Genomic DNA, 23,305 nt, shown 5'->3' with positions numbered 1-23,305 from the left:
GGATACAACCAAAAGAAAATTGATAAACCTATATTAACAATTAACCTTTTTCAGGATACATCAAAAAATGATTGATCACGAATTCAGATTCATGTTCCAAACAGATTAAAGATAATCCAAATTACCCAACCTTGATGGTTGAGTCTGTCAAACACGGATGCTGCAGCCTAAAGATGAACTCAACAGGTATAATAGCCTCCAAACAAGTCTTAAGGAAAAGCAACCTGAGCAATTTGAAATTAGAGAATGAGACAAACAACAATACTCTTTATCTATCATTTTCCATCCAATTCTCTGGCCCTCTAGTTAGCATTGTAACAAGAGGTGACAAACCAACTCAGTTAGAAGTTTCCTAATCATTTGTATCACATCCAGGCAAAGGCATCTGGACTATGATCTATACCTGACCAAGATGTGGAAAGACCTTTAGGCCAAAACTGAAAGTAAGGGCAAATGATCATGTAGACTATCACCACAAACCAATATTTACAAAATGTCACCCTTTAACCGTTGACCATTGCTCATTTTCTAGACAAGTTGACATAATTGGGTGCAGAGATATGGAACACACTAGTCATGGGTGGTTTATCAAGGCATTGTATGGGCATGCGCATTGTATGAACAAGTGCTAAGTTCCACATTGATTGTTCACTAGGTGGAACTAGTCTTATAAGTAATTCCAAAAAAACTCCAATTATAATTTGCCAAGGGGACCTTCTCTTGCCCCTTTTCCGTGATAGTCATGGATGCTCTTTGAAGAGCTGGCTAGTACTCTCAATTGTAGCATCTCTTTTCTTCATCTGAAATACTTGGGTCTCCCTCAAAGTGATCCTTTTAAATCAAAAGTCATTTGGGACGGGGTAGTCAAAAAAATGGCAAAAAAGTTTGGCCAATTGGAATATCTACTTATCTAAGGGAGGGCATCTTAATCTCATTAAGAGTACGCTTTACAGTCTTCCTACATACTTCTTATCCCTCTACCCTTTTCCAGCGTGCATAGCTAGGAGATTGGAGTGCCTTCAGAGACATTTTCTTTGGGATGGTCCAGGTGGAGAGCCTAAAATGCACCTGGTGAATTGGAAGATTGTTTGCTCCCCAGTCCTTAGAGTTGGGTATAAAAAATCTCATGTTGATCAACAAAGCTCTCCTTGGTAAATGGCTATGGAGATTCAGGCAAGAGGAAAATTCCTTATGGAGATAGGTGATTGATCCAGATACAAGGTTAATGTTCAGAGGAAGAACGGGGACCGTACAGGATGACCATTTGGAAGAATATTAGAAATGGTTAGGGATGATTGTGAGTCTTAATATAGGTGTGTGTGCTCTCTCTCTCTCTCTCTCCTCTAGCAGTGGTGACACCTCCTTGAGTTGAGAAATGTGAGTTCAAAATTCTTTCCAAATTGCCCTAACTTTCCAAATTTTTAATGTGGAGCATTTGGGAAGAAAGAAATCAACGCCTCCTTGAGAAATGCGAGTCCAAAAAATGCTTTCTCAAAAATCCTCTTTTTTTAGATCTCTTTTGGATTGGGTTGCTATACATGTTCTTAATTTTGACTCAATGAATCTGGTAGATTTGATTAATTTTTTAGATTGAAGAAGTCTCTAGGGTGTTCAGCTCTCTTGTATACTCTTTGTGTAAGAGGACTTTGCCCTTTTGTCGTTTGTATGAGTCATAATAAATAGTATCATTGTCAACCGTAACAATGCTATGTGATACTGGAATACGCCTTAATGAGGGTGTTACGCATGTCAGAGGAGCTTGTGATACCCAAATTGTGAAGATGTAATAAGTCTAGTATTTGGTGGGTTGATTGTAAAGGAGATGTATGGACATATGCTAAGTGTCACATTAGTTGTATAGGACAAACTAGCTTTATTAGTGATTCCATGGAACTGGAATTGTAACTTTGACCAATCATTTTGAGGTATAGTGCAGATGTAACTCACTTTCTTGACTTATGACATTACCCCTTACTAATTGTCTTGTATTTCTCCTCTAATTAAAAAAACTATATTATAGCATTAGTGTCCGAACGAATTTAACTATGATCAATCTAGATATAACAAAAACATGTCTTAAGGATATAAAAATAAATAAATTAAAAAAAAAAAAACACTAACCTCCATTTCTTCTCCAATTCTGCATTCTCCTCAAAAGAAGTCAATCTTTCCTTGAGAACCCTACATTCTTCTCTACAGGACTCCAACTCATTCTTCACCTTATGATACATACATAATCAATACAAAAAGATACCATGAATTAGAAACAACAATTTATGTGATTTGAACATTCTATATCCATAAACACAACACAATTTTGCATTTTAAACATGCTAAGCCACATTTTGTTGTAAAAGCATGGGAAAAGTCCATATACCCTCCTCAAACTACCACTCAATTGACAATGTCCCCCCAAACTTTTAATTTGGACAATGTCCCCCTAAAGCCAACAAAAAGACAAAAATGACCCTAGATGTTTTTCAATAAAACAAAAATACTTAAATAAATTTGGGGAAAAAATAATCTTCAAGAAAAAAAGACCCTTTTTTTAATTTAGTTTTACTTTTTTAATTTTATTTTATTAAGGGTAGTTTTGTCATTGGGGGGACAATGACAATTTTTTGTACTTTGGGGGAGACATTGTCTCAATTGAAAGTTTTTTTTCTTTTTTGAGTATGTGAACTTTACCCTAAAAGCATTATAAGAATAGATAGAACTAGTTGGAACTTATACATGGGTGTAACACAACCCCTTTGGTACAAAAGGAAGGCATTGTTGACCTTCGAACCATAGCGGGGCTGGAAGTTGACACTACAGTCCAAACTAAGCTAAATGCTCAGTTCAAACTAAGCCAAACCCAAGACTGATTGCTTCAATTAGTAGTTTGTTGGGAGGTCAATCGGAGAGAAAATGTGAACAAAGTATAGAGAGAAAGTGTGACAAATGACGATGAAAAAGTGAAAGAAACTGAGAGAAACTTACGGTGGCAACTAGCAATGGTGGAGAGAAACGATGATGAGAACAATGGAGCAAGGTGGACAAAAACGATCGTGAGAACAGTGGAGCCAGTGAGAGAAATAGTGGCAAGAGAGCATAGTGTATGAGAAGGTTTCGAGAACATTTCGAGCAGCAAAAATGGGCTTCGAGACCTTAGGGTTAGGTTAAAGTTTAAGAAGGTATATATATTTTAAGTACATCCCACCAATGTCCCACAAAGCTGATGTGGCAAGGTCTAGTAGCCATTGGATCAACCCTAGTTATAGTTATATATAACTAGGGTTGATCCAATGGCTGCTAAACCTAGCCACATTAGCTTCGTGGGATATTTATGAGATGTTTGTGTAGTATGTAGCATTACTCATATTTTTCAAGATTTGTTTATATTTTATTTATTATTATATTAAAACTAAGGTTAGGTTGGTTTTCCGACCTCCTAAAACCAACATTAGACCCGAGCCTAGTTGGAATTTTAAAAATGACCCAAAATCGACTTGGTTGAAGACCGACCAAATTTGGTCGATTTCGGTCAGGCACAGATGGGTGGGTTGAGTTCTCAGTTTTTATGAACACCCTACTTATACACAGGTATGACGAAGACAAATCTTTCATAATATAATATTAGGTTACACGTGTGAGTATCGAAAATGTTAAGTTTCACATTAGAAAGATGTTACAAGTGTGAGTGATTACTGTCACATAATAATAATCATTAGAAGACTCCCTAAGATGTCAATCTCCCAAACAAATTACATCAAAGTCAATAGTAGTTATGAAATAGTGGATGATAGTGGTGCCTTCGCAATTAGAGCAGAGATGGTGGACAACTATGTGGACCGATGGACTTACTAGTCTTGATCGTTACAAATGTGCATGACAAGTGTAGTATTGGACTTACACGTGGGGGAGAGATTGCTAAATATACACTTAAAGTATAAAAAGGATAAGTCTCACAAGAAGAATAAATTTGTCCTGATTGAACGTGTAAGCACTTATAGCCATTGTGTAGTTGACTATAGCCCATAAATACACAACGAATTGAAGTTTATTTGAGGAGTATAGGCAGAGATTAGGCCAATATGTACAACCAAAGACACGTAAAAGAGTAATCAGGCGGAGTGTTGAAGAGAGTTACAAATGGACATTTATTAAGAAGTATGGGTGCGGGCATGCAATTAATCAAATAGCAGCCTATGAGGAAAGCATCATCTCATAAATGAAGTGGAATTTGGTACAATTGGTGATTTAACATGGTATCAAAGCCAGAGGTCATGAGCTTAAACCCTAAACTCCACAATTCACTATATTCAATTAAATATTTCACGTGTTGAGCATTACCTATTACAAGGAAATTTGAGCCCACACGTGAGAGGAGTGGTAAAGTATTAATTAAATGATTAAATATACCCCATTCTTAAGCTCTCTCTCACTAACAGCCATTGTGGCCACTAGATCTATGCCTAGCCGCCAACATATGGCCTCTAGATCTTTGCAGTGGCTACTAGACCGACCACCAACTTCAGAAGCGACATTGTCGGGGTCGGCTTGTTCGACACCCCCTAAGATGTGGGTTGGCTTAGATGGCTTTTTTGATTTTTGACCCCCACCGAGTCAGACAACATAATTGAACGTTTCGATCCTGATCAAGTCGATGCCCAACCCTAAAAGTTTCATTTTTTTTTTTATAAGTAAAACAAGAATAAATGAATATATATATTAGGACATCATTTCTAAAAGTTTCATATAGTACCACAAAATCATGAATCATAATACTAATTATATAATAATAATAACAAGAAGATTGGCGACAGCGACAACGACAACAACAAAAATTTCATAACCTTTCAAAGCCATGCAGCAAGCTCTTCAAGATCTATTAACAGGTGGAATATGTATCATACCTCTGTCATTCCTTTTGATAACATCATGATCTCCACATTGTATAGCTTAGTATTCTCTTGTATGACTTCAATGGAAGCCTTCTCCTTTGCAGACCATATTGCCCTTTCCTCCTCAATTTCCAAAAGGGAATCAGACAGTTGCTGCAAACTCCAAGATACAATCCAATGACCAACTTTACAATAACAAAACACAAAATTATATAGCAGATATAGGGTATACTCTTAACCCAAATTTAGGAAATACCATTGCCAGCTCTTCCTTTTCTTCTACCAACTTTTTCATAGAGTTTTCCATCTCTTGCTGGTTGGATTTAGATTCTTCCAAACAATGACTCTAGAATGAGAAGAATAAGATTCCAAATTTGAGGTTTTAGAGAGAGAGACAGAGAGAGGAAAAAAGAAAAGCATTTTAGTTATTTCATAATCAACATGGCAACAAAGAATCATGAAACCGGGTAGATATAAAGAGACAAATGCAGAAGCTTACAAGTGCTGAAATCTCTTCCTGCAACACATTCAGCTCCTTGTTTGATATGTTCAACTGTTCGGACAGGGCTTCTATTTCTGAAGCCATACCCTCATTTCTAGATATAACCTCTTCTTTTTCCCTGTATGAAGCAGCCAATTCCTCTTCCAAAGAAGCAATATCTGTCTCATATTCAAATGCAAGAACTTCCAGTTGTTTGTTTTCTTCCTGAACACCAGAAAAAGAAAAAAATAAAGACAAAACAACAATTAGAGTAGTATAAGAATTGGAGTGTTTTACACTCTAGCCAACAACAAAATGGAACTGCACGGTAAAGACAAATTTTCCTAGGTGAGAAAACTCTTATAAACATTGGAGACCCATCAAAGACATTTAACTAAATGTACTTACAATGTGTAGCATGGCGTAGCCACAAAGCAGATAATGAAACAAAAGGTGCAAACATAAAAACAACTGTTCTGAGTAGATATAAGATCATAACACCCATATGCCATTACTTTAAAGAAAGGAAAAAGCTCAAAAACATGCATGCAAAATTTTTCATGTGAACTAATGTGGAGACTCTTTTTTGATAAGTAATAATGATATATATCAAAAGCGCAGAAGGGTGCAACCCACTAATGTGGAGACTCTTGTCCAGAAAAAGAAAGGAAAAACCTAGATGTCATGTGTGCAAAGTGCACAATGAAGTTGCCATATCATTTTTATATATAATATTCTTTTTAAAAAAAAAAAAAAAAAGATGCTAGCTATTTTTCTTTTGAAAAAAAAAAAAAAAAGTGTATATTTGATGATGTAAACAGTTATCTGAGATCCATCTAGTGAATAAAGTACCAAAACCAGTTGTATGTTCGAGTCCCTACATTAAGCTCATATCAACTAACACATCTCAAGTAACACACCAATTCTATTAGTGGATGCTTGCTTTTGTCAGTGTCTCTTTCCTTCTTTTTTTTTAAAAAAAAGAATATCTAGATCTTTTGAATAGTAGATTGTAGTCTTTAGGGTAGTCTTTTGAATAATTTTATGAAGGAAAGGACTCTCCTCTTTCCAGTAATTTTTTTTCTTTTTCACAAAGAAAAAATAAAGCTAACCCAACAGAATTAGTGCTTGGTAGAATTACGTAAGACCCTATGATATCATAAGTTGAAACAAGACAAAAAAACCTGTTTATTCTTTCAACAACTAAATGACGAGTAATTTGGATAATCCTTCTTCAGCATTAACACTTAAATTCAATACAACTATCAATTCACATGTTCAACACACGATAATATAAGAAACGGATATTAAGTCCCACTTTCATCACCTGCAATGTGTGTTCAAAAGGAACAGCCAAACCCTTTGCCCTTTTTGGATCAAACACCTTTGAGTTCCTGTCAGAAACCGAATCACGCCTTCTACCCACAATTGATTCACGTTTGTTAATATCACGCTCAAGAAGAGAGTTCTGACCAAGCAACCGTTTTATCTCTCGTTCAGCAGATGCTTTCTCACCCTATATTGCACAGTAAAGCTAGTGAAAGATGACAAATTAAAAGTTTGTTAACCAAAAATAAATCAAGGAATATATTATGAGACCTCAAGTTTGGTTTTCTCCTGGACTGCATTCCTAAGCTTGAACTCAGTTTCTTTCAGCTTTGCTTTTGTTTTGTCGAGATCTTTTCTCAAATTTTCCTTTTCCTTGGCCAAGGAATAAGATGATAAACTTGATATTTCTTTTTCAAGAGTTTGAATTTGAGAAAGAAATTCTGCCTTTTCCAAATCCCGTTGTTCCAAAAGTTCCTGCAAGATAATGTCACTTAGCAATAACTATAACGCATATTGAAACAAAACACGAAATAAAACCAATAAAAGCTTACTTTTAAGGACTCTTCAGAATGTTGAGCATCAAGTATTAGTTTTTCTCTCTGTTTCTGGATATCAACCAATTGATTGTACATGAGAAGATGAAACCCAAATATTAGTGTACAGAAAACTCTTCAAGATAATGTTAGAAGTGTCATATTCTCTTTTTGATAAGTAATTCAATCTCATTATCTACGCCCAGTACACAGGAAATATACAAGAGAACTCCATTTAAGGAGGAAGAAAAATAAACATCCAAAAACTTAGGAAAACTAAAAAAAGCAAACTATTATGTGCTACTACCCATGTGAAAAAGGAATTGAACATGATCTTTTTCAGCTCTACCATTGAAATCCCTCAATCTTCAAAGTTCCTTGCATTTTGTTCTCTCCAAATACATCACATTAAATATAAGGAGCCAACTTCCAAACTTCCAAAATGTGTCAACATCTGACCTGACCTCTCCAACTCACCAACAACTCTCTCACCCTTCTAGGCATAACCCAAACACCAAACAGATTGAAAAGCGAACTCCAAAAATCTCTTGCTACTTCACTATGAAGAAGAAGGTGATCAATGGACTCCTCACTATTCTTGCACATACAACACCAATCCACCACAATGACATTCCTCTTCCTCAGGTTATCCGAAGTCAATATTTTCTCTAATGTCGTCTTCCACACAAAGAACGCTACTCTCGAAGGGGCATTAACACTCCAAATACTCTTCTGTGGAAAAGAGGAACCTAGGTATAGTAAACACCTGATAATATGACTTCACTTCAAACTTGCTCCCTTTGGAAGGGATCCAACATATTCTATCCACATCTCCTTGCCTTACACTGAGAGAGTATACATCTCCAAAAAAGAGAAGACCAAATCCGCCTCCCTATCATATACGAGGATGGTAAAAACTATATTCCATTGAATACTCCCACTTCCAAACAGCATATAATTTGCCACCCATGCATCCTTACAACGTGCAATACTATACAAGCTCAGAAAAGATATCTTCAATGGTTGTTCTCCACACCAAACATCATGCCAAAACCTGACCTTTAAGCCATCGCTCACCTCGTATCTAACAAATTTTGAAAACGTTTCCCACCCCCTCTATATATATTTCCACAGTCCCACACCAAATGGTCATGTTACCTCCTTAGAAAACCAACCTCCCATAAAACTATCATATTTAGACTCCACCACCAATCTATTAAATTACCACTTACTCCAAAGTGTAAGCTGATAGGAAGAAATAAATTTAATCATTCAATAAATATTTTAACATTCCCACTTACATGTGGGCTCAAACTCCCTTTTAATAGGTGGGACCCAACATATGAAATATTTAATTGGGGTAAATGATGGAGTCAAGGTTTTGAACTCAAAAAAATCTGTTTAGCATTGGAGATAACTCAGAATGTTGCCATATGTACTCTGATACAAAAAAAGCTTTCTTCTCTCTCTTCTTTTCCTTCACGGAGCAGGTGTGTGAGGAGTGTTTTCTTGTCTCCGGTGGGCTGCCGGTGGTAGAGAGATGGGTTTATTAAGAAGCTGGTCAGTGGAATCCAAGGATTTTCAAATGATGGTGAAGGATGGTGATACTGGTTTGTTGTTCCAGGAGAGAAGCAGGGGTCTAGTGAGGTCTATAAGGTTGGCAAGGAATGAAGCAATGTGGCTTCTGCACATCTTTGAGGAGTTGGTTTCAGTGAAGGATTCTAGGGTGTTCAGAGATCAGTCTAAGTCGGGATACCCTCGAATTCTAGCTCAGAAATGTTCTAATAGGTATGGCAGCTTTTTGGTGATTGAAGAATGTGAGGGGAGGGAAAAGCGCAGGGCAGTAATGGTGCCGAAAGGAAAAACCCAGAAAGGGTGGAGCAAACTTGAGTCTGAGCTCCAAATAGCCATGAGGTTCATTCAACCTTATGTGAACCAAAGTAATGAAGCAGTGAAGAAAAAAAGAAGCTTTACTGAGGTGTTGCAATCCACGGTTCGACCGACTAAGGAACTTTTCTGGCCATCAACAGAACCTATCGCTAGGGTGCCTAAGTGGCTGTCGGGAAGCAATGCAGGTCAAGTCGAGCCACAAACGTTGAAGCCTAGTCAAGTCGATGTTCTAGTTTGTTCAGGACCAGCAACCTCTCTCAAGCCTCCAATGGGGTATCCGGCAAAAATTTTGGGCAAGGAGAAGGATAAGGGAGTCTTGTTGGAAGACGGTGATAGACAGAGTTATGACAGTGAATTTTCGGCGATTTTGTCGCCGGTGCAATCCGTCCCTCCGGCGAACACTGTTTTGTTGGATAGCGAATCGTTGTCGCATGCAATGGCGACTGTGCAAGGACATACTGTACCTGGTGGGAAGGAATTTTCTGACGGAGAATACGTGGTTTTTGGAGGATTCGAATACGCCAACTTAAGGAATTCGTTGGAAAAATTACAACTGGAGATTGGGTGTTGTTTGAAGCGACTGGCAAAAGGAAAACGAGGAGTGTGTGCTAACAGGCTTTCGAGTCTTGGGCCTGCACAATCTAATCCTGGTGTTTTGGGGGGAGTTGAGGCTCAGCCCAAACAGAAGATGGGTGAGACTCACGTGGTGAATGCTGGGCCCAAAAAGTTTTTTAAGCACTATAAGCGTATAAGGCCGAAGAAAGTGAAAAAGCATCAAAAGGCTTGGACGTCGACCAAGTTCGGTGACCAGGAGCATCTTCTTCTGTCGCCGGAGCTCACAGTTCTCTGGATCGGCCGCAGATGGGTTCACGGGCGAAATCTGCAATGGGTATTCTGGGAAACGATCCGATTAGCGCCGGTATGGGTATAACCGGCATGATGAATGGTGTTCTACACCTGGGTCCGAGGCAAACGACGCCGATGAAGCTGGTGAAGGAGGCAGGAGGGGTGGTGGGTGGCGTCAGGGGTCTCGATTCTCTGGGGCAACGCCGGCAGGCACTCCGATCAGTGCCGATATGGGTATAACCAACATAATGGAGGGTGTTCTACACCTGGGTCCGAGGCAGACGACGCCGATGAAGCTGGTGAAGGAGGCAGGAAGGGCGGTGGGTGGCGCCAAGGGTCTCGTTTCTCTGGGGGTAGTGCCGCCAAGTGCTCCGACAGTCTCTGTGCCGCGGGAGGTGCAGACAGGGGATGCTTACGAGGTTATTTCCGGCAAAGAGGAAGGTGTCCCTAAGGAGGTAGTGGTGATTACACCTGGGGACGTTTCTAACTCATTACCCCTGAGAGTATGCGAGAAAGAGTCTAGAATTGTAGAGTTGGTATCTTCTGAGGCAGGGGTGGAAGTTGGGATGATAGAAGGGATGGAAGGAAGGGAGAAGGACTGCTTGGATGATTCCTTGGCGAACCAGAAGGTTTTGGACTGTGGGCTCTCTAAAACCAGCAAGGAGGTGACTATTTCTTCATTGGAAAAATCTACTCCTCTCAAGGAGGCTGGTTTGGCAGGTCTAGAGCTGGAAGTATATGAGGTGGAGGATCATAATCCGCTGGCGTGCTGTCCAGCTAAGGGGCTGTTGGTGAATAAGGGGTCCAATTCCGGCGACAGATTCTTGAAGCTTGTGGATGAATTCAGTCACTATGTGGGGATCTCATGTGATGAGTATGAAGGAAAGCTTTTAGAGCTGGTCGCAAATATCATTGCAAGCAATGAAGGAAAGGGAGCGGGTGCGGCCTCTAAAGCAGGTAAGAGAGGTTCAAGAGAACTCAATAATCCGGCATGCTCCATTAATTATGAAGGTAGTGCTTGTCGGGGGAGGGTTAAGGGTAGGGCTCAAAGAGAATTGTTATGAAGCCAAGGATTATTTCTTGGAATGTGAGGGGTTTGAACGAGGATAATAAATGTTTAAGGGTGAGAAATATGCTTAGGCAATGGAAGGCGGATGTTGTGTGCCTCCAAGAGACGAAGATGGAGTTTATTTCTAAAAGGTTTGTGAAAAAGTTATGGGGTTGCGCTTACGCAGATTGGTGTTTTGTTGCTGCTGGTGGAGCTTCGGGGGGCATCTTGTTGATGTGGGACAAAAGGGTGGTCACGAAGCTCGAGGTCTATGTGGGAGAGTTTGTAGCAGCTTGTTCTTTCAAAAATGTGGAGGATGATTTTGTTTGGCCTTTTGCGGGGGTCTATGGCCCGAATCTTGATTTTATTAGACGTTTTCTTTGGGAAGAGTTGGCTGGTCTTATTAGTTGGTGGGAGGTGCCATGGGTTATCGGTGGAGATTTCAATGTCACTCACTTCCCGAGTGAAAGATCGGGGAGAGCGCGGTTCAACACCGCAATGTCAGATTTCTCGGATTTCATTTCAGAGCAGGGGCTTACGGATCTTCCCCTTGCAGGAGGGACGTTCACTTGGTCCAATTCCTATTCTCGGTCTAGGATCGATCGCTTTTTAGTCTTTCCAGATTGGGAAGTCAAATATCCCAGCCTAATCCAAAAAAGGTTGCTTCGATTGTGTTCGAATCATTTTCCCATCTTGCTTGATTGTGATGGCTTGAATAGGGGTAAGAGGCCTTTTAAATTTGAAAATATGTGGTTGAAAACTGATGAGTTTGTAGATAGGGTGCGGGCATGGTGGTCGTCTTATAATTTTTTTGGCACTCCGAGTTTCATTTTGGCCCGGAAACTTAAGGCTTTAAAGATGGACATCAAAAATTGGAATGATGTCGAATTTGGGAATGTGAATGCTATTTGCATAGAAAAAGCGGAGGAATTGAAGACTTTGGATAGGTTGGAGGAAGAGAGAGGATTAGGTGAAGACGAGAAGGAAAGAAAAAGGGTGGTTGTTAGGGAATTGGAGATTGCTCTATTATAAGAGGAAATCAGTTGGAGACAAAAATCTAGGATCCGATGGCTCAAGGAGGGAGACAAGTGCACTAAGTTCTTTCATCAGATTGCCAATTCTAATAGAAGGTGTAATTCCATTGAGTCCCAACGTATCAATGGCTATCCTACTTCTAATCAAGACACCATTAGGGATCATGCAGTGCAATACTATAAGTCTTTGTTCTCCGAACAATGCAATTGGAGGCCTAGATTGGATAACCTTGATTTTGAAAGTTTGGAAGCGGGTGAGGCTGATCAGCTAGAAATTCCTTTTGAGGAAAGGGAGGTGTTGGAGGTGGTGAAAGGTATGGATAGAGACAAGGCTTCTGGGCCAAATGGTTTTTCAATGGCTTTCTTTCAAGATTGTTGGGAAGTGATCAAGGAAGACATTATGGCGGTTTTTTCAGACTTTCATACCCGTGGTAAGTTTGAAAAAAGCCTTAATACTACTTTTATTTCCCTTATTCCAAAGATTCCTGGGGCATCCGAGCTTAAGGAGTTTCGTCCCATTAGTCTCATAAGTGGTGTTTATAAGATTATTGCCAAAGTTTTTGCTAATAGGATGAGGAGGGTGATGGATAGGGTGATTTCAAAGCCTCAGAACGCTTTCGTAAAAGGCAGGTAAATCACGGACTCGTTTCTTATGGCAAGTGAATGTTTGGATAGCCGTATCAGTTCTGGGGAACCGGGAGTGCTTTGTAAATTGGATATAGAGAAGGCCTATGATCACATTGATTGGAAGTTTCTTTTGTATTTGTTGAGGAGGTGTGGTTTTGGTGAGAAATGGTGTTCTTGGATAGAGCAATGTATTTCGACTGCTCGCTTTTCTGTGTTGATCAACGGCACTCCTGCTGGCTTCTTTAGTAGCTCTCGAGGGGTGAGGCAGGGAGATCCATTGTCTCCGTTTTTGTTTGTCATTGTTATGGAGGCATTTAGTAAGATGATTACTGCTGCCATTGAAAGTGGTCTTATCTCGGGTTTCTCAGTGGGAGCCAGTCTATCTGAGAGGGTTAACATATCTCACCTTCTTTTTGCAGATGATACATTGGTTTTCTGTGGGGCGAATATTGATCAAATCCGTTCCATTAAAGCCTTACTTGTCTGTTTTGAGGCTGTCTCAGGTTTAAAGGTGAACATGGCTAAATCAGCTTTGGTCCCGGTAGGTGATGTGGCCAATATGGGAGATTTGATTGGTGTTTTGAGTTGTGAAACGGAGTCTTTGCCTTTGAAATACCTGGGGCTCCCATTGGGCACACGCTTTAAGGCCAAAACCATTTGGGATGATATTTTGGAAAAGATTGATCGTAGGTTGGCAAGTTGGAAAAGATTGTATCTTTCTAAGGGAGGTAGGGTTACTCTTATAAAGAGCACTCTTTCTAATCTTCCTACTTATTTTTTGTCCCTTTTCCCTATTCCTGTTTCGGTGGCCAGGTGTATAGAGAAGCTCCAACGAGATTTTCTTTGGGGAGGTTTAAACGATGAGTTCAAGTTTCATTTGGTTAATTGAGACAAGGTTTGCTCTCCTATCTCCAAAGGAGGACTAGGGATCAGAAAGTTGAGACTGTTCAATCAGGCTTTGCTAGGGAAGTGATTGTGGCGTTATGCACACGACAAGGAGGCTTGGTGGAGAATTGTTGTGGAAGCCAAGTATGGTTCTGAGTGGGGTGGTTGGCATTCTGCTGACACTTCTGGGCCCCATGGGGTGGGTCTTTGGAGGCATATTAGTAGGGGGTGGCAGTTATTTTCCAGCCATACTAGATTCGATCTAGGTGATGGATCCAAAATCAGATTTTGGGATGATGTTTGGTGTGGAGAAGTGTGTCTTAAGGAAGTCTTCCCAGGCCTTTACAACATAGCTTGTGCTAAAGATGCGTCTATCGCTGACAATATGGACTTCACAGGTGGTGTTCTTCAATGGAATGTTAGCTTTTTTCGGTTGATTCATGATTGGGAATTCGAAGCGTTAGCCTCATTCTACACTCTATTGTATTCCCATAGAATGAATAGGGAAGGAGAGGATCAAATTTGGTGGATTCCGTCTCGTAAGGGAAGTTCGATGTTAGATCTTACTATAATGTCTTGGCTAGCACAGAGGCTAATCCGTTCCCTTGGAAGAGCATTTGGCGCACCAAGGCACCCTCAAGAGTGGCTTTCTTTACCTGGACGGCGATGTTAGGGAAGATCCTCAGGATTGATAATCTTCGAAGAAGGAATCTTATTGTGATCAATAGATGTTGCTTGTGCAAATCGGACGGGGAGACGATCAATCATCTTCTTCTCCATTGTGAGATCGCTCGCTCTTTATGGTATGCTATTTTTAGCCGGTTTGAGTTGTCATGGGTTATGCCTAGTAAGGTGGTGGATTTGTTTGTTTGTTGGTGGTCGGGTGGGCATTCTCGAAGCGCTGTTGTGTGGAAGATGGTTCCCCTATGCCTAATGTGGTGTTTATGGTTAGAAAGGAATGCAAGATGCTTTGAAGACTCGGAGAGATCTTTGGAGGAACTCACGGCTTTCTTCTTCTACATGCTTTTCACTTGGACTACAGCTTGGCTTGCCCCTTTAGTGATTAGCTATCTTGATTTTCTTGTTCTTTTCTCTTCTCCTTTTTAGGCGTTTTCTCTTGTATACTCTCTGTGTACTTGGGTTGCGCCCCTCTGCGCTTTTGATATAAACATTACTTATCAAAATAAAAAGGTTTTGAACTCAAGACCTCTGATTCTGATACCATATTAAATTACCACTTATTCCAAAAGATTAAGCTGATAGAAAGAGGTAAATTTAATCATTTAATCAATACTTTAACAAGATCTCTATAAATCCTCCCTCTCCGTAGCATAACGCCATAACCATTTTCTCAATTGAACTCGATTAAACTGAATAATATTTCGAACACCCAAACCACTAGCCCACTCCCAATCTGCCTAAGCATCTATCCACTTCTTTTTTAAGAGACACCAGCATATCTGTTATTAAACTTAAATCAAGGAGATCCTACTTTACCATCAAATGGAAAATCACATAATCACCACCTGCATGATTTTCGAGTAACAGCACAAAATCCTTATTCCCAAAACCATCCATTTTCTTCAATGTTTGAACCTTTGTATTACCCAATTTTTCCCTATCTAAATCTTCTATTTTCTGCTCATGCCCTTTCCCTACTAGAACCTCCACATACAACCGTCGACCATTCTCCACCAACCTCGATAACAACGTTAAACCGCCATAAGTTCTCTTGCTTGTTCCCAACAATAACATGAGGTTGAGAAATTTGACCACCTTCCTCATCTTGTCAGCATAGTCACCCCACCTCTTCCATCTAGGCCTTCCAAAATAGCAATGAAACTTTGTTGCCCTCCTATACCATACTTTGAAAGCTCTAGAATCCTACCATCGCTATTTGCACCCCTTGTGCTATATACACTAAATCCCCAAACCTAAAAGTCCTATAAAATCTCCCAACTTCACTCCCATAACCAACTCCTACACCCTTGACCTCAGCCACATCATGCTCAGCTCGCCTAGTGTCACTACTCAATAGGTTTCTCTGCTCTCGGCAAAACAAATGTCTCCTTTCCCCTCTTCAGATCGAATCTCGAATGAATTTGTGTCAACATAGAAAAATCCCAAATAGCATATCTTCATCGACACAACAAAATTGAATAAAACTGATGACTTAGGCCTCATTTGGTTCACGGAATGTCTAGTCCATTGAAAAATGATTTGCTACTACTGGGAATATAAGTGTAGAATAGACTAGCTATTCCTATTCCTTTGTTTGGTTGTAACATTGGAATAGAACACTGATTATGTATTCCTTCGTTTGGCACAATGCAATATGTTGGTGAATGAAATCATATTATGATCAAATTTCCTAAAATACCCTTATAATACAAATACAATTTATATTATTAAGGACTTTCTTTCTTTATTTTTTGAAACATAAACAACTATACTATAATTTTTTTTGTTTTTCATTATGTCAGGTACATGGCCTTTTCTTTTCTTTCTTTTTTTGCAACTATGCTACAAAATTATTTATATAAAAAAATCACATAATCATCATATCACCATTTTTTTTTTAAACTACGAAAAGCACATCAACCATCTGGATATTATTTTGTAGGAACTCAATTAAAATGGTATAGCAATCGTTCTTAATTAAAAAAATATATCACCAAACATCTTAACCATTAAAAAAATGAACTTTATCATGTTCCTTGTAACTAAACTTAATCGTTCTCTATGAGGGTTGTCTCTGGTTTTGGGAGGTTTGTCCTGCTGGTGATGTTTCTTGTTGGTTTTTTGGCTGCAGTTTGATGTTACTGTAGTTTTTTTCTGGTTTAGTCTGGTTGGTTAGGCCTATGTGAGGCTGTGCTTTAGCCCGTTGGCAGGGCTTGTAGTTGGCATTACTTTGATGTTTGTTTTATGCTTTTAATGAAGTTGCTTATTCATCAAAAAAAAAATTTAATCATGCCATAACTGTAAACAAACAACACACGTCTATATTATAAGGTATAAGAAAGCAAAGAACACCCACTGGAGTCAAATTTCATTCATGGGTTTTTTTTGCTTCTAAAAAGTATATATACAACAATTGTTATGAATTTTGTTTACAATATATATACATACCAAAAAAACTGGTATGTGATAATCAGAGGATGCCATAAAAAATTAAAATTAAAATTTTAAAAAAAAAAAAAAAAACTGGTACAGAAACACACAGAGAGAGAGAGAGAGGGATGAAAAAAAAATTGTTTACAATATATATACATACCAAAAAAACTGGTATGTGATAATCAGAGGATGCCATAAAAAAATAAAATAAAAACGGAGCAAGAAAAGAATCAAAAAACAGAATTAAAATTTAAAAAAAAAAAAAAAAAAAAACCTGGTACAGAAACGGAGAGAGAGATAGAGAAACAGAAAGAGAGAGAGGGATGAAAAAAATTTGTTTACAATATATATACATACCAAAAAAAACTGGTATGTGATAATCAGAGGATGCCATCAAAAAAAAAAAAAAAAGGAACAAAAGAAGGAATCAAAAAACAGGAAAAAAAAAATGGAGAGAGAGATAGAGAAACACAGAGAGAGAGAGGGGGATGAAAAAAAAATTCTTTGTAGAGAAACGGAGAAACAGAGAGATAGAGAAAGAGAAAGAGAGAGAGGCGTGAAAAATCGTTGCTTTGTAGAGAAACGGAGAAAAGAGAAACAGAAAGATAGAGAACGAAATAGAGAAGAAACAAAGAAGAGAGATCGAAGAGAGGAGAAAGAGTCGCAGTTTGAGAGACGGTGTGAGTGTGAGAGGGTGGGGATTTTTTTTAATCCCACAGGAAAAGATTAGCTAAGCCACTCATTTTTTAGTGGCTTAGCTAACCCTGTGTGTATGGGATTAGTAGTCCCATGAAAATAGACTATTCTTAGGAATAGAGTGTTACCAAACAAATGAATAGCTATACCTAGGGTTAGCTAGTCCAATCCAAAGGTTTATTCCGCAAACCAAACGGGGCCTTATTGTTTCGAACACTTGCTCACCCACACACGCTGTGCCTCAACTAACCACGTCCTCACACGCTCACGACCATGGTTCTCTAATTTCCCATGTACCAAAAGTAGACAAAAAACCGCACCTTCTCATTCTCAAGGCCAGAAACTCTTTGGCTCAAGTGACAAGTTAACTTCTCATGGTTACCAATAATTGAATTTTGTTGTAGAGAATTCTGGTAGATCAAAGTCTTGAAATCCTGCATTAAAAGGAAAATGAATGATAACAGCAAACAAAATATTGAAAATAATTAATTTGCAATGCTAGTTGAACTTAGAAATAGTCCTCACAATATATTTCAAGAGTACTCACAAGGAACACATCAATAAGGTCAGAAAAACTCTTAGAAACCTCATCCATAAGTGATGAGGCACTCTCAACTACTTCTTTCGAGTTTTCGACTTCTGACATCAATTCTTGGACTTCCACTGAAAGCTTAATAACAAAATCGGAATTCCCATCCTAAATGAAGGTAATAAAGACCATTCTCATAAGAAATCTGCATATATGATAGATACAACTTACAATAATAACATAACAAAAAACCAAAAAATATGTAAGAGATCAGAGAAGCAAAAGATACATCAATTCTCTCAGATTCACCGAAAGCAAGTTGCTCATGAGCCATCCTAGCCTCTTCCCGTGCATGTAGAAGCTCGTCATTGAGCTAAGAAAATTAAACAGTGTTCACCAATAAAAAATCCATAAGTGGCATAAGACAAAAAGAACAAAACCTAAAACACCTAAAACAACAAAGTGAGAGAATCACATAGACACAGACACAAACACAGACAGAGAGACAGATAGAGGCACACACACACAAAACAAAGAAACTACTTATCCATATTTAGCTCCAGAATTGTATGGATATACTACTGACACTTAATTTACTCTTTCGCAGACAAACAAATCTACAGTAAATCCAAAAACTATTGTGTATTATTTTCACCACTTCTTAGGGTGGTGCAAGACTCGGAGTTGGAAGCTTGGTATCCTTTCTTGATTTACCATATGCTAATAATTTTAGAGGGTTTGGTGAGGATAGGATGTTATGACTTCCATATAGGGACAAGGATGTTGAGGTAAGAACTTAATAGAGTCTAAGAAAGAGCAGATTCTTCTTTCCCTTTGAGAAGAATTTGGTAGGCGAAATTCCAACCTAGAGTGGCTTCCTTTAATTGGCCAACAAGTTGGGTAAAATTCTAACACTGCACAATCTTACAGAGTGGAAAAAGGAAGTATTAGATTGGTGGCATGCAAAAGCATGGTGGTGGGACAGCGAACCATCCTCCAATTTGTAATAGTGGTGGATCAGTGTCGCTTGTTCTTTCCTCTCTTTAGACTTTAATATTATCTAGGTAGTGCCCAAGAAGGTGTTGAAGATATGCGTCTGATGTGGTTTGATTTTATTATAGGATTTGATTCCATACATTTTCTCATTTATTGTAATTCCACATTGCAAAAGAATAGTGGTGGGACAGCGAACCATCCTCCAATTTGTAATAGTGGTGGATCAGTGTCACTTGTTCTTTCCTCTCTTTAGACTTTAATATTATCTAGGTAGTGCCCAAGAAGGTGTTGAAGATATGCGTCTGATATGGTTGATTTTATTATAGGATTTGATTTCCTTCCATACATTTTCTCATTTATTGTAATTCCACATTGGTTTGTGTTGCTTCTATACATAAACAAGTGTAGATGTATCATTGAATTGTCGAGAAAAAATAAGAATTCTTCCTTCTTATCTTTCATAAAAAAGTTTTAGTGGCGATGGCGTGTTCTCTAATAGCTACAACGGTAGTTCTAGAAGTGAAAAAATGACAGGTCGTTTAGGGTTGAATGAAAAACGATAGGTTGAATCGAGTTGCCTGGTGCTGATAATAAGGAAATATAAAGATTGAAAAAAAATAGACCAGTGAATTTGAGATAAAAGACTTAGGCAATTTGAAATACTTTTTCGGTATTGAAGTAGTAAGATCGAGACATGGTATCTTCCTCTCCCAATGCAAATATGTTCTTGATCTACTCAAAGAAACGAGGATGTTTGGTTATAAGGCTGTTGACAATCCAGTAGAGCAAAATAAAAAGTTAAAAGAAGGTGATGAGAATTCTCTGGTGAATAAAGGCAGGTATCAACGATTGGGTGATGGGTCAAAAGTCAATTTTTGGCATGATGTGTGATGTGGAGATCAACTATTAAAGATATCTTACCTAGACTGGTTCAGTTTTTTGAATGATGCCTAGGCGGCAGATTATATGCAATTTCGAGATGAAAATATTCAACAAAAAATAATTTTTACTAGACCCATGCAAGATTGGGAGGTGGATGTGATCTTCTCTTTCTTTGACATGTATCCTCTCAAAGTAAGGCAAGGAGACGTGGATAGAATATGTTTGGAGATTATCTCCGTTGTTTTAATGTGGTGTCTTTGAAGAGAGCGAAATGCACGAAATTTTGAAGACATAGAAACTTTGGTGGTAGAGCTGAAAATGATTATGTTCAGCGCTTTATACACATGGATAATAGCACCTGATGTGTACTAGGGTTGCACCTTTCTGGGATTTTCTAACGAGATTGAATTACATATAAAATGATAATAATAATAATAATAATAAAAGGATAATTGCTTGCCTTGTGCATTGACTTTAGCATTTGGAAAATTAACATGACGAGCATAATTGAAAACTCATATGGTTGAAGGTATTCAATACAATTCATATGGAGTACACTTACTTTTTCATTATCCAGTGAAGTTTATCACTATAACAGACTCAAGCTTCAAATTCCTAGATGACTTCAATCAAATTTTTAAAGCATATATTCACTAACACAACAAGATCATGCATGATTTAGACAATGATTACCTGTTCACACTTTTCCCTAGCGCATATGTTCTGTTCTGTCGCCATCTCAACAATACTATCCAAATTTTGCTGGCTCGAAGACCTCTCCGTTTCCAACATCTTAATCTATGAGATAGACAGTTTCGAAAATTAAATTAAATAAGAAACCTATAGAGTAAGCAAAAAATAAAAATTGACATAAACCTGCTCTTGAAGCCTCTTGATCACAAGAATAGCCTCCGACTCCCTTGTACTAACATTTTTGTCCCCAGTAACAGAATCTTTATTGATATGATACATGGAATAGTCATTTGATTTCTCAACCCAACAAAAATTAGCCATAATAAGCTTTCTGGTTAAAAAATCAATTTGTATCTCATCCATAGTTCTCTGCACCAAAAATTTAAAAACAAAACATAATATTAATAAACAAAGGAACCACAATTTGCTAATGTCTTAAAAAGAACAAAAGTATCAATTCCAGTGTATACGTATTTGTGGCCACCTTTTGTTGCTTTTCAAAAAATTATGATTCATAAATTAGAAAAAAAAAAAAAAAAAAAGCCAGCATAAAATAATAACCTGAGTCTCAAATTTTAAAAACAAATCTTCATATTCCACTTGCATTTCCTCTAACTCATTGTCCGCCTGCCAGAAGTGCAGAAATTAGGTCCCAGAACCAGGTATAAGAAAATGGAGAGGAAAAGGTGTGTGTCAAACCATGGGTAAACTTTTGTTCCTGAGTGGCATTTTTCGCCTATTTGTTACATGTAGTAAAGCACATGGCTCCGGAAGAGAGCAGTCTTCCAGTGCATTACTTATATCATCTTCATCTTGTTTGCAGGAGTCATCCAAAGCAACTTCAATTTCATTCACCAGTTCTTCAAAAGGAAGAAGTGGTCCCATATCACGCTTGGGTCTCTTAGGTTTTACACCAGAAGCTGTTGATTGGATGGTGAAAGATGCCTAAATTGCAGAAGAAATAAGCATTAGCTAAGTAGTCCATTTTTTGACATATTGAACTGAACAGCCAGAGTTCTTAGAGTACATGGCAAGGAATAGGTCAACAAAGCATATTTCCAGAGTCGTCAGTATTCTTTATAACACGTAGCCTGAGCTATGTATGACACGTAGAATCTGTTTACCCAAACCCTTAACCCAGCTACGCTAATGACTACAATATATGACATGGGTAAAAGTATTGCTGTCTGATGCTCTAAAATGGTGGAAATTAATTCAACACTTGAATAGAAACCCACACATGACGTCCATACCCAGTCCATGAAACCTTTTTTGTTGACTACCAAGTCCATGTGACATAGAACATAGTCCAAAAACTTAAATTTGTCAAATTGAAGTTCTAAATTTTTCCCTTTTTTTTTCTTTGGCAAATCCCATATTTTCCCTCACCATGCTTAGAATGCCTTCAGCTTGAACCAGTACACTCAAAATGTTCCTTTCTGTTAATGATCAAGTAAACAGAGATCAGCTAGCAATGGTGGGAATTGGATGGACTGGAATCAGTGATCAATTACACTCACAGAATTACAAGACACTACTCACAGCCAGACAAGGGAAGACACTTCAGTCATATTTGTGAAAATCTTCCATTATAAGGAAATCAACAATTGTCTTGAATTCAAAAGAGAGATGCTAAAAAACAAGATTATCAACATGGAAACCCTAGAAGTCAAGTGATATATGACTAGAAGAAAGCAATTTATCAACCACTAAACTGCAGTCCCACTCACAAAAGTCTTTCGTCAACAAAAAAAAAAAATACAATAGTAGTAAAAACAGTAATAAAAGAAAGGGATCCACTGTTGCCATCATTAGACTCCTATCCGCTCAAATCACCTTATGAATTTCACATTATAACCTATCAAGGCACTCTCTACATAATCCAAGTAGTTCTTACAATGTCATATCAACTTTGTCTTGTGTACACACACGGAGAGACAGGGGGGAAAAAAGGAACACAGAATTGATGGTGCCATTATTGATTCCAATACACACTGAAGTTAGCGGAAGAAATTCATATTATAACCTATCAAGGCACTCCCTAAATAGCACAAAATTGCTCTTGCAGATCATATCAACTCTGTACTTGTTACACATACATCCACACATATCAACCAAAAATAAAAATCAATGATCCCGTGATATATACTCCCAATGCACATGAAGAGTTTAACATTGTAACCTATGCACATGAAGAGTTTAACATTGTAACCTATCAAAGTAACTCCTTATACTGCCCAAAGTACTTTGTATTTGAGCATCAAAATCTCGTTAGTGCTTAACAAAGTCTACTTACACATGGGAAATAACAACAATAATATGATAGGCACCACAAAAAGTTGAAAGATCAGGAATAATTCTTATTATTTCCCAATGATACAATGATACATCTACACCGACTTAAATAGAGAAGCAACACACCCTAATATGGAATTACCATAAATCAGAAAATGTGTGTAAAGGAAATCAAATCTAAATCACCTCAGCCACATATCTCCAACACAAAATTCATTTTTGTTGTTATAAATGCACAAGCAGAAATATATACTTTATGTACAGTGTAAAACATATGATAAATTTATAAAAGAAAAAGGAAAGTAATTTACAGTTTCATGAATGATACATCAGACGGAAGAAGAAAAAAAAAGAGTTCACCTCCCTAAGAACCTCTCGCGAAAGATTTCCTGGGCACCACGTATCCCGCCTTTTCTCCTGTAGAAGTGAAAAAGGAAAGCTTATCAAGAACCAGAGAGAGAAATTGAAGAAGGGAGTGAAAATTAAAAAGGTGATTCATAATAGCACAAAGGGAGCACAAAATGCAATTGAGCATTGGATA

The 23,305-nt window shown here is 38.1% G+C and overlaps 1 protein-coding gene across 5 annotated transcripts in view; it reads right to left on the bottom strand.

The window, feature by feature from the left end:
- LOC132161669 (P-loop containing nucleoside triphosphate hydrolases superfamily protein) overlaps positions 1-23,305 on the bottom strand; it is a 36,549-nt gene that overhangs the window by 2,466 nt on the left and 10,778 nt on the right. For 3 of the 5 annotated variants that reach the window (XM_088511205.1, XM_088511206.1, XM_088511207.1), the window contains exons 14-28: positions 23,125-23,181; positions 21,169-21,414; positions 21,031-21,096; positions 20,653-20,838; positions 20,470-20,574; positions 18,188-18,271; positions 17,917-18,066; positions 17,690-17,803; positions 7,248-7,301; positions 6,967-7,170; positions 6,695-6,883; positions 5,386-5,592; positions 5,143-5,232; positions 4,899-5,039; positions 2,122-2,219 (exon numbers count right to left, since the gene is read on the bottom strand). In XM_088511205.1, coding sequence (XP_088367331.1) covers positions 2,122-2,219; positions 4,899-5,039; positions 5,143-5,232; positions 5,386-5,592; positions 6,695-6,883; positions 6,967-7,170; positions 7,248-7,301; positions 17,690-17,803; positions 17,917-18,066; positions 18,188-18,271; positions 20,470-20,574; positions 20,653-20,838; positions 21,031-21,096; positions 21,169-21,414; positions 23,125-23,181 — 1,991 coding nt within the window. The remainder of the gene's footprint in view (positions 1-2,121; positions 2,220-4,898; positions 5,040-5,142; positions 5,233-5,385; positions 5,593-6,694; positions 6,884-6,966; positions 7,171-7,247; positions 7,302-17,689; positions 17,804-17,916; positions 18,067-18,187; positions 18,272-20,469; positions 20,575-20,652; positions 20,839-21,030; positions 21,097-21,168; positions 21,415-23,124; positions 23,182-23,305) is intronic. The other 2 variants (XR_015909343.1, XR_015909344.1) reach the window with 1 other exon arrangement.

Source organism: Corylus avellana, chromosome 10, assembly GCF_965113065.1.
Source record: "Corylus avellana chromosome 10, dhCorAvel1.hap1.2, whole genome shotgun sequence".
In the NCBI taxonomy this organism is placed as follows: Eukaryota; Viridiplantae; Streptophyta; class Magnoliopsida; order Fagales; family Betulaceae; genus Corylus; species Corylus avellana.
Note: the sequence above shows the minus strand (reverse complement) of the source record. Positions and strands in the feature narration are given on the sequence as shown.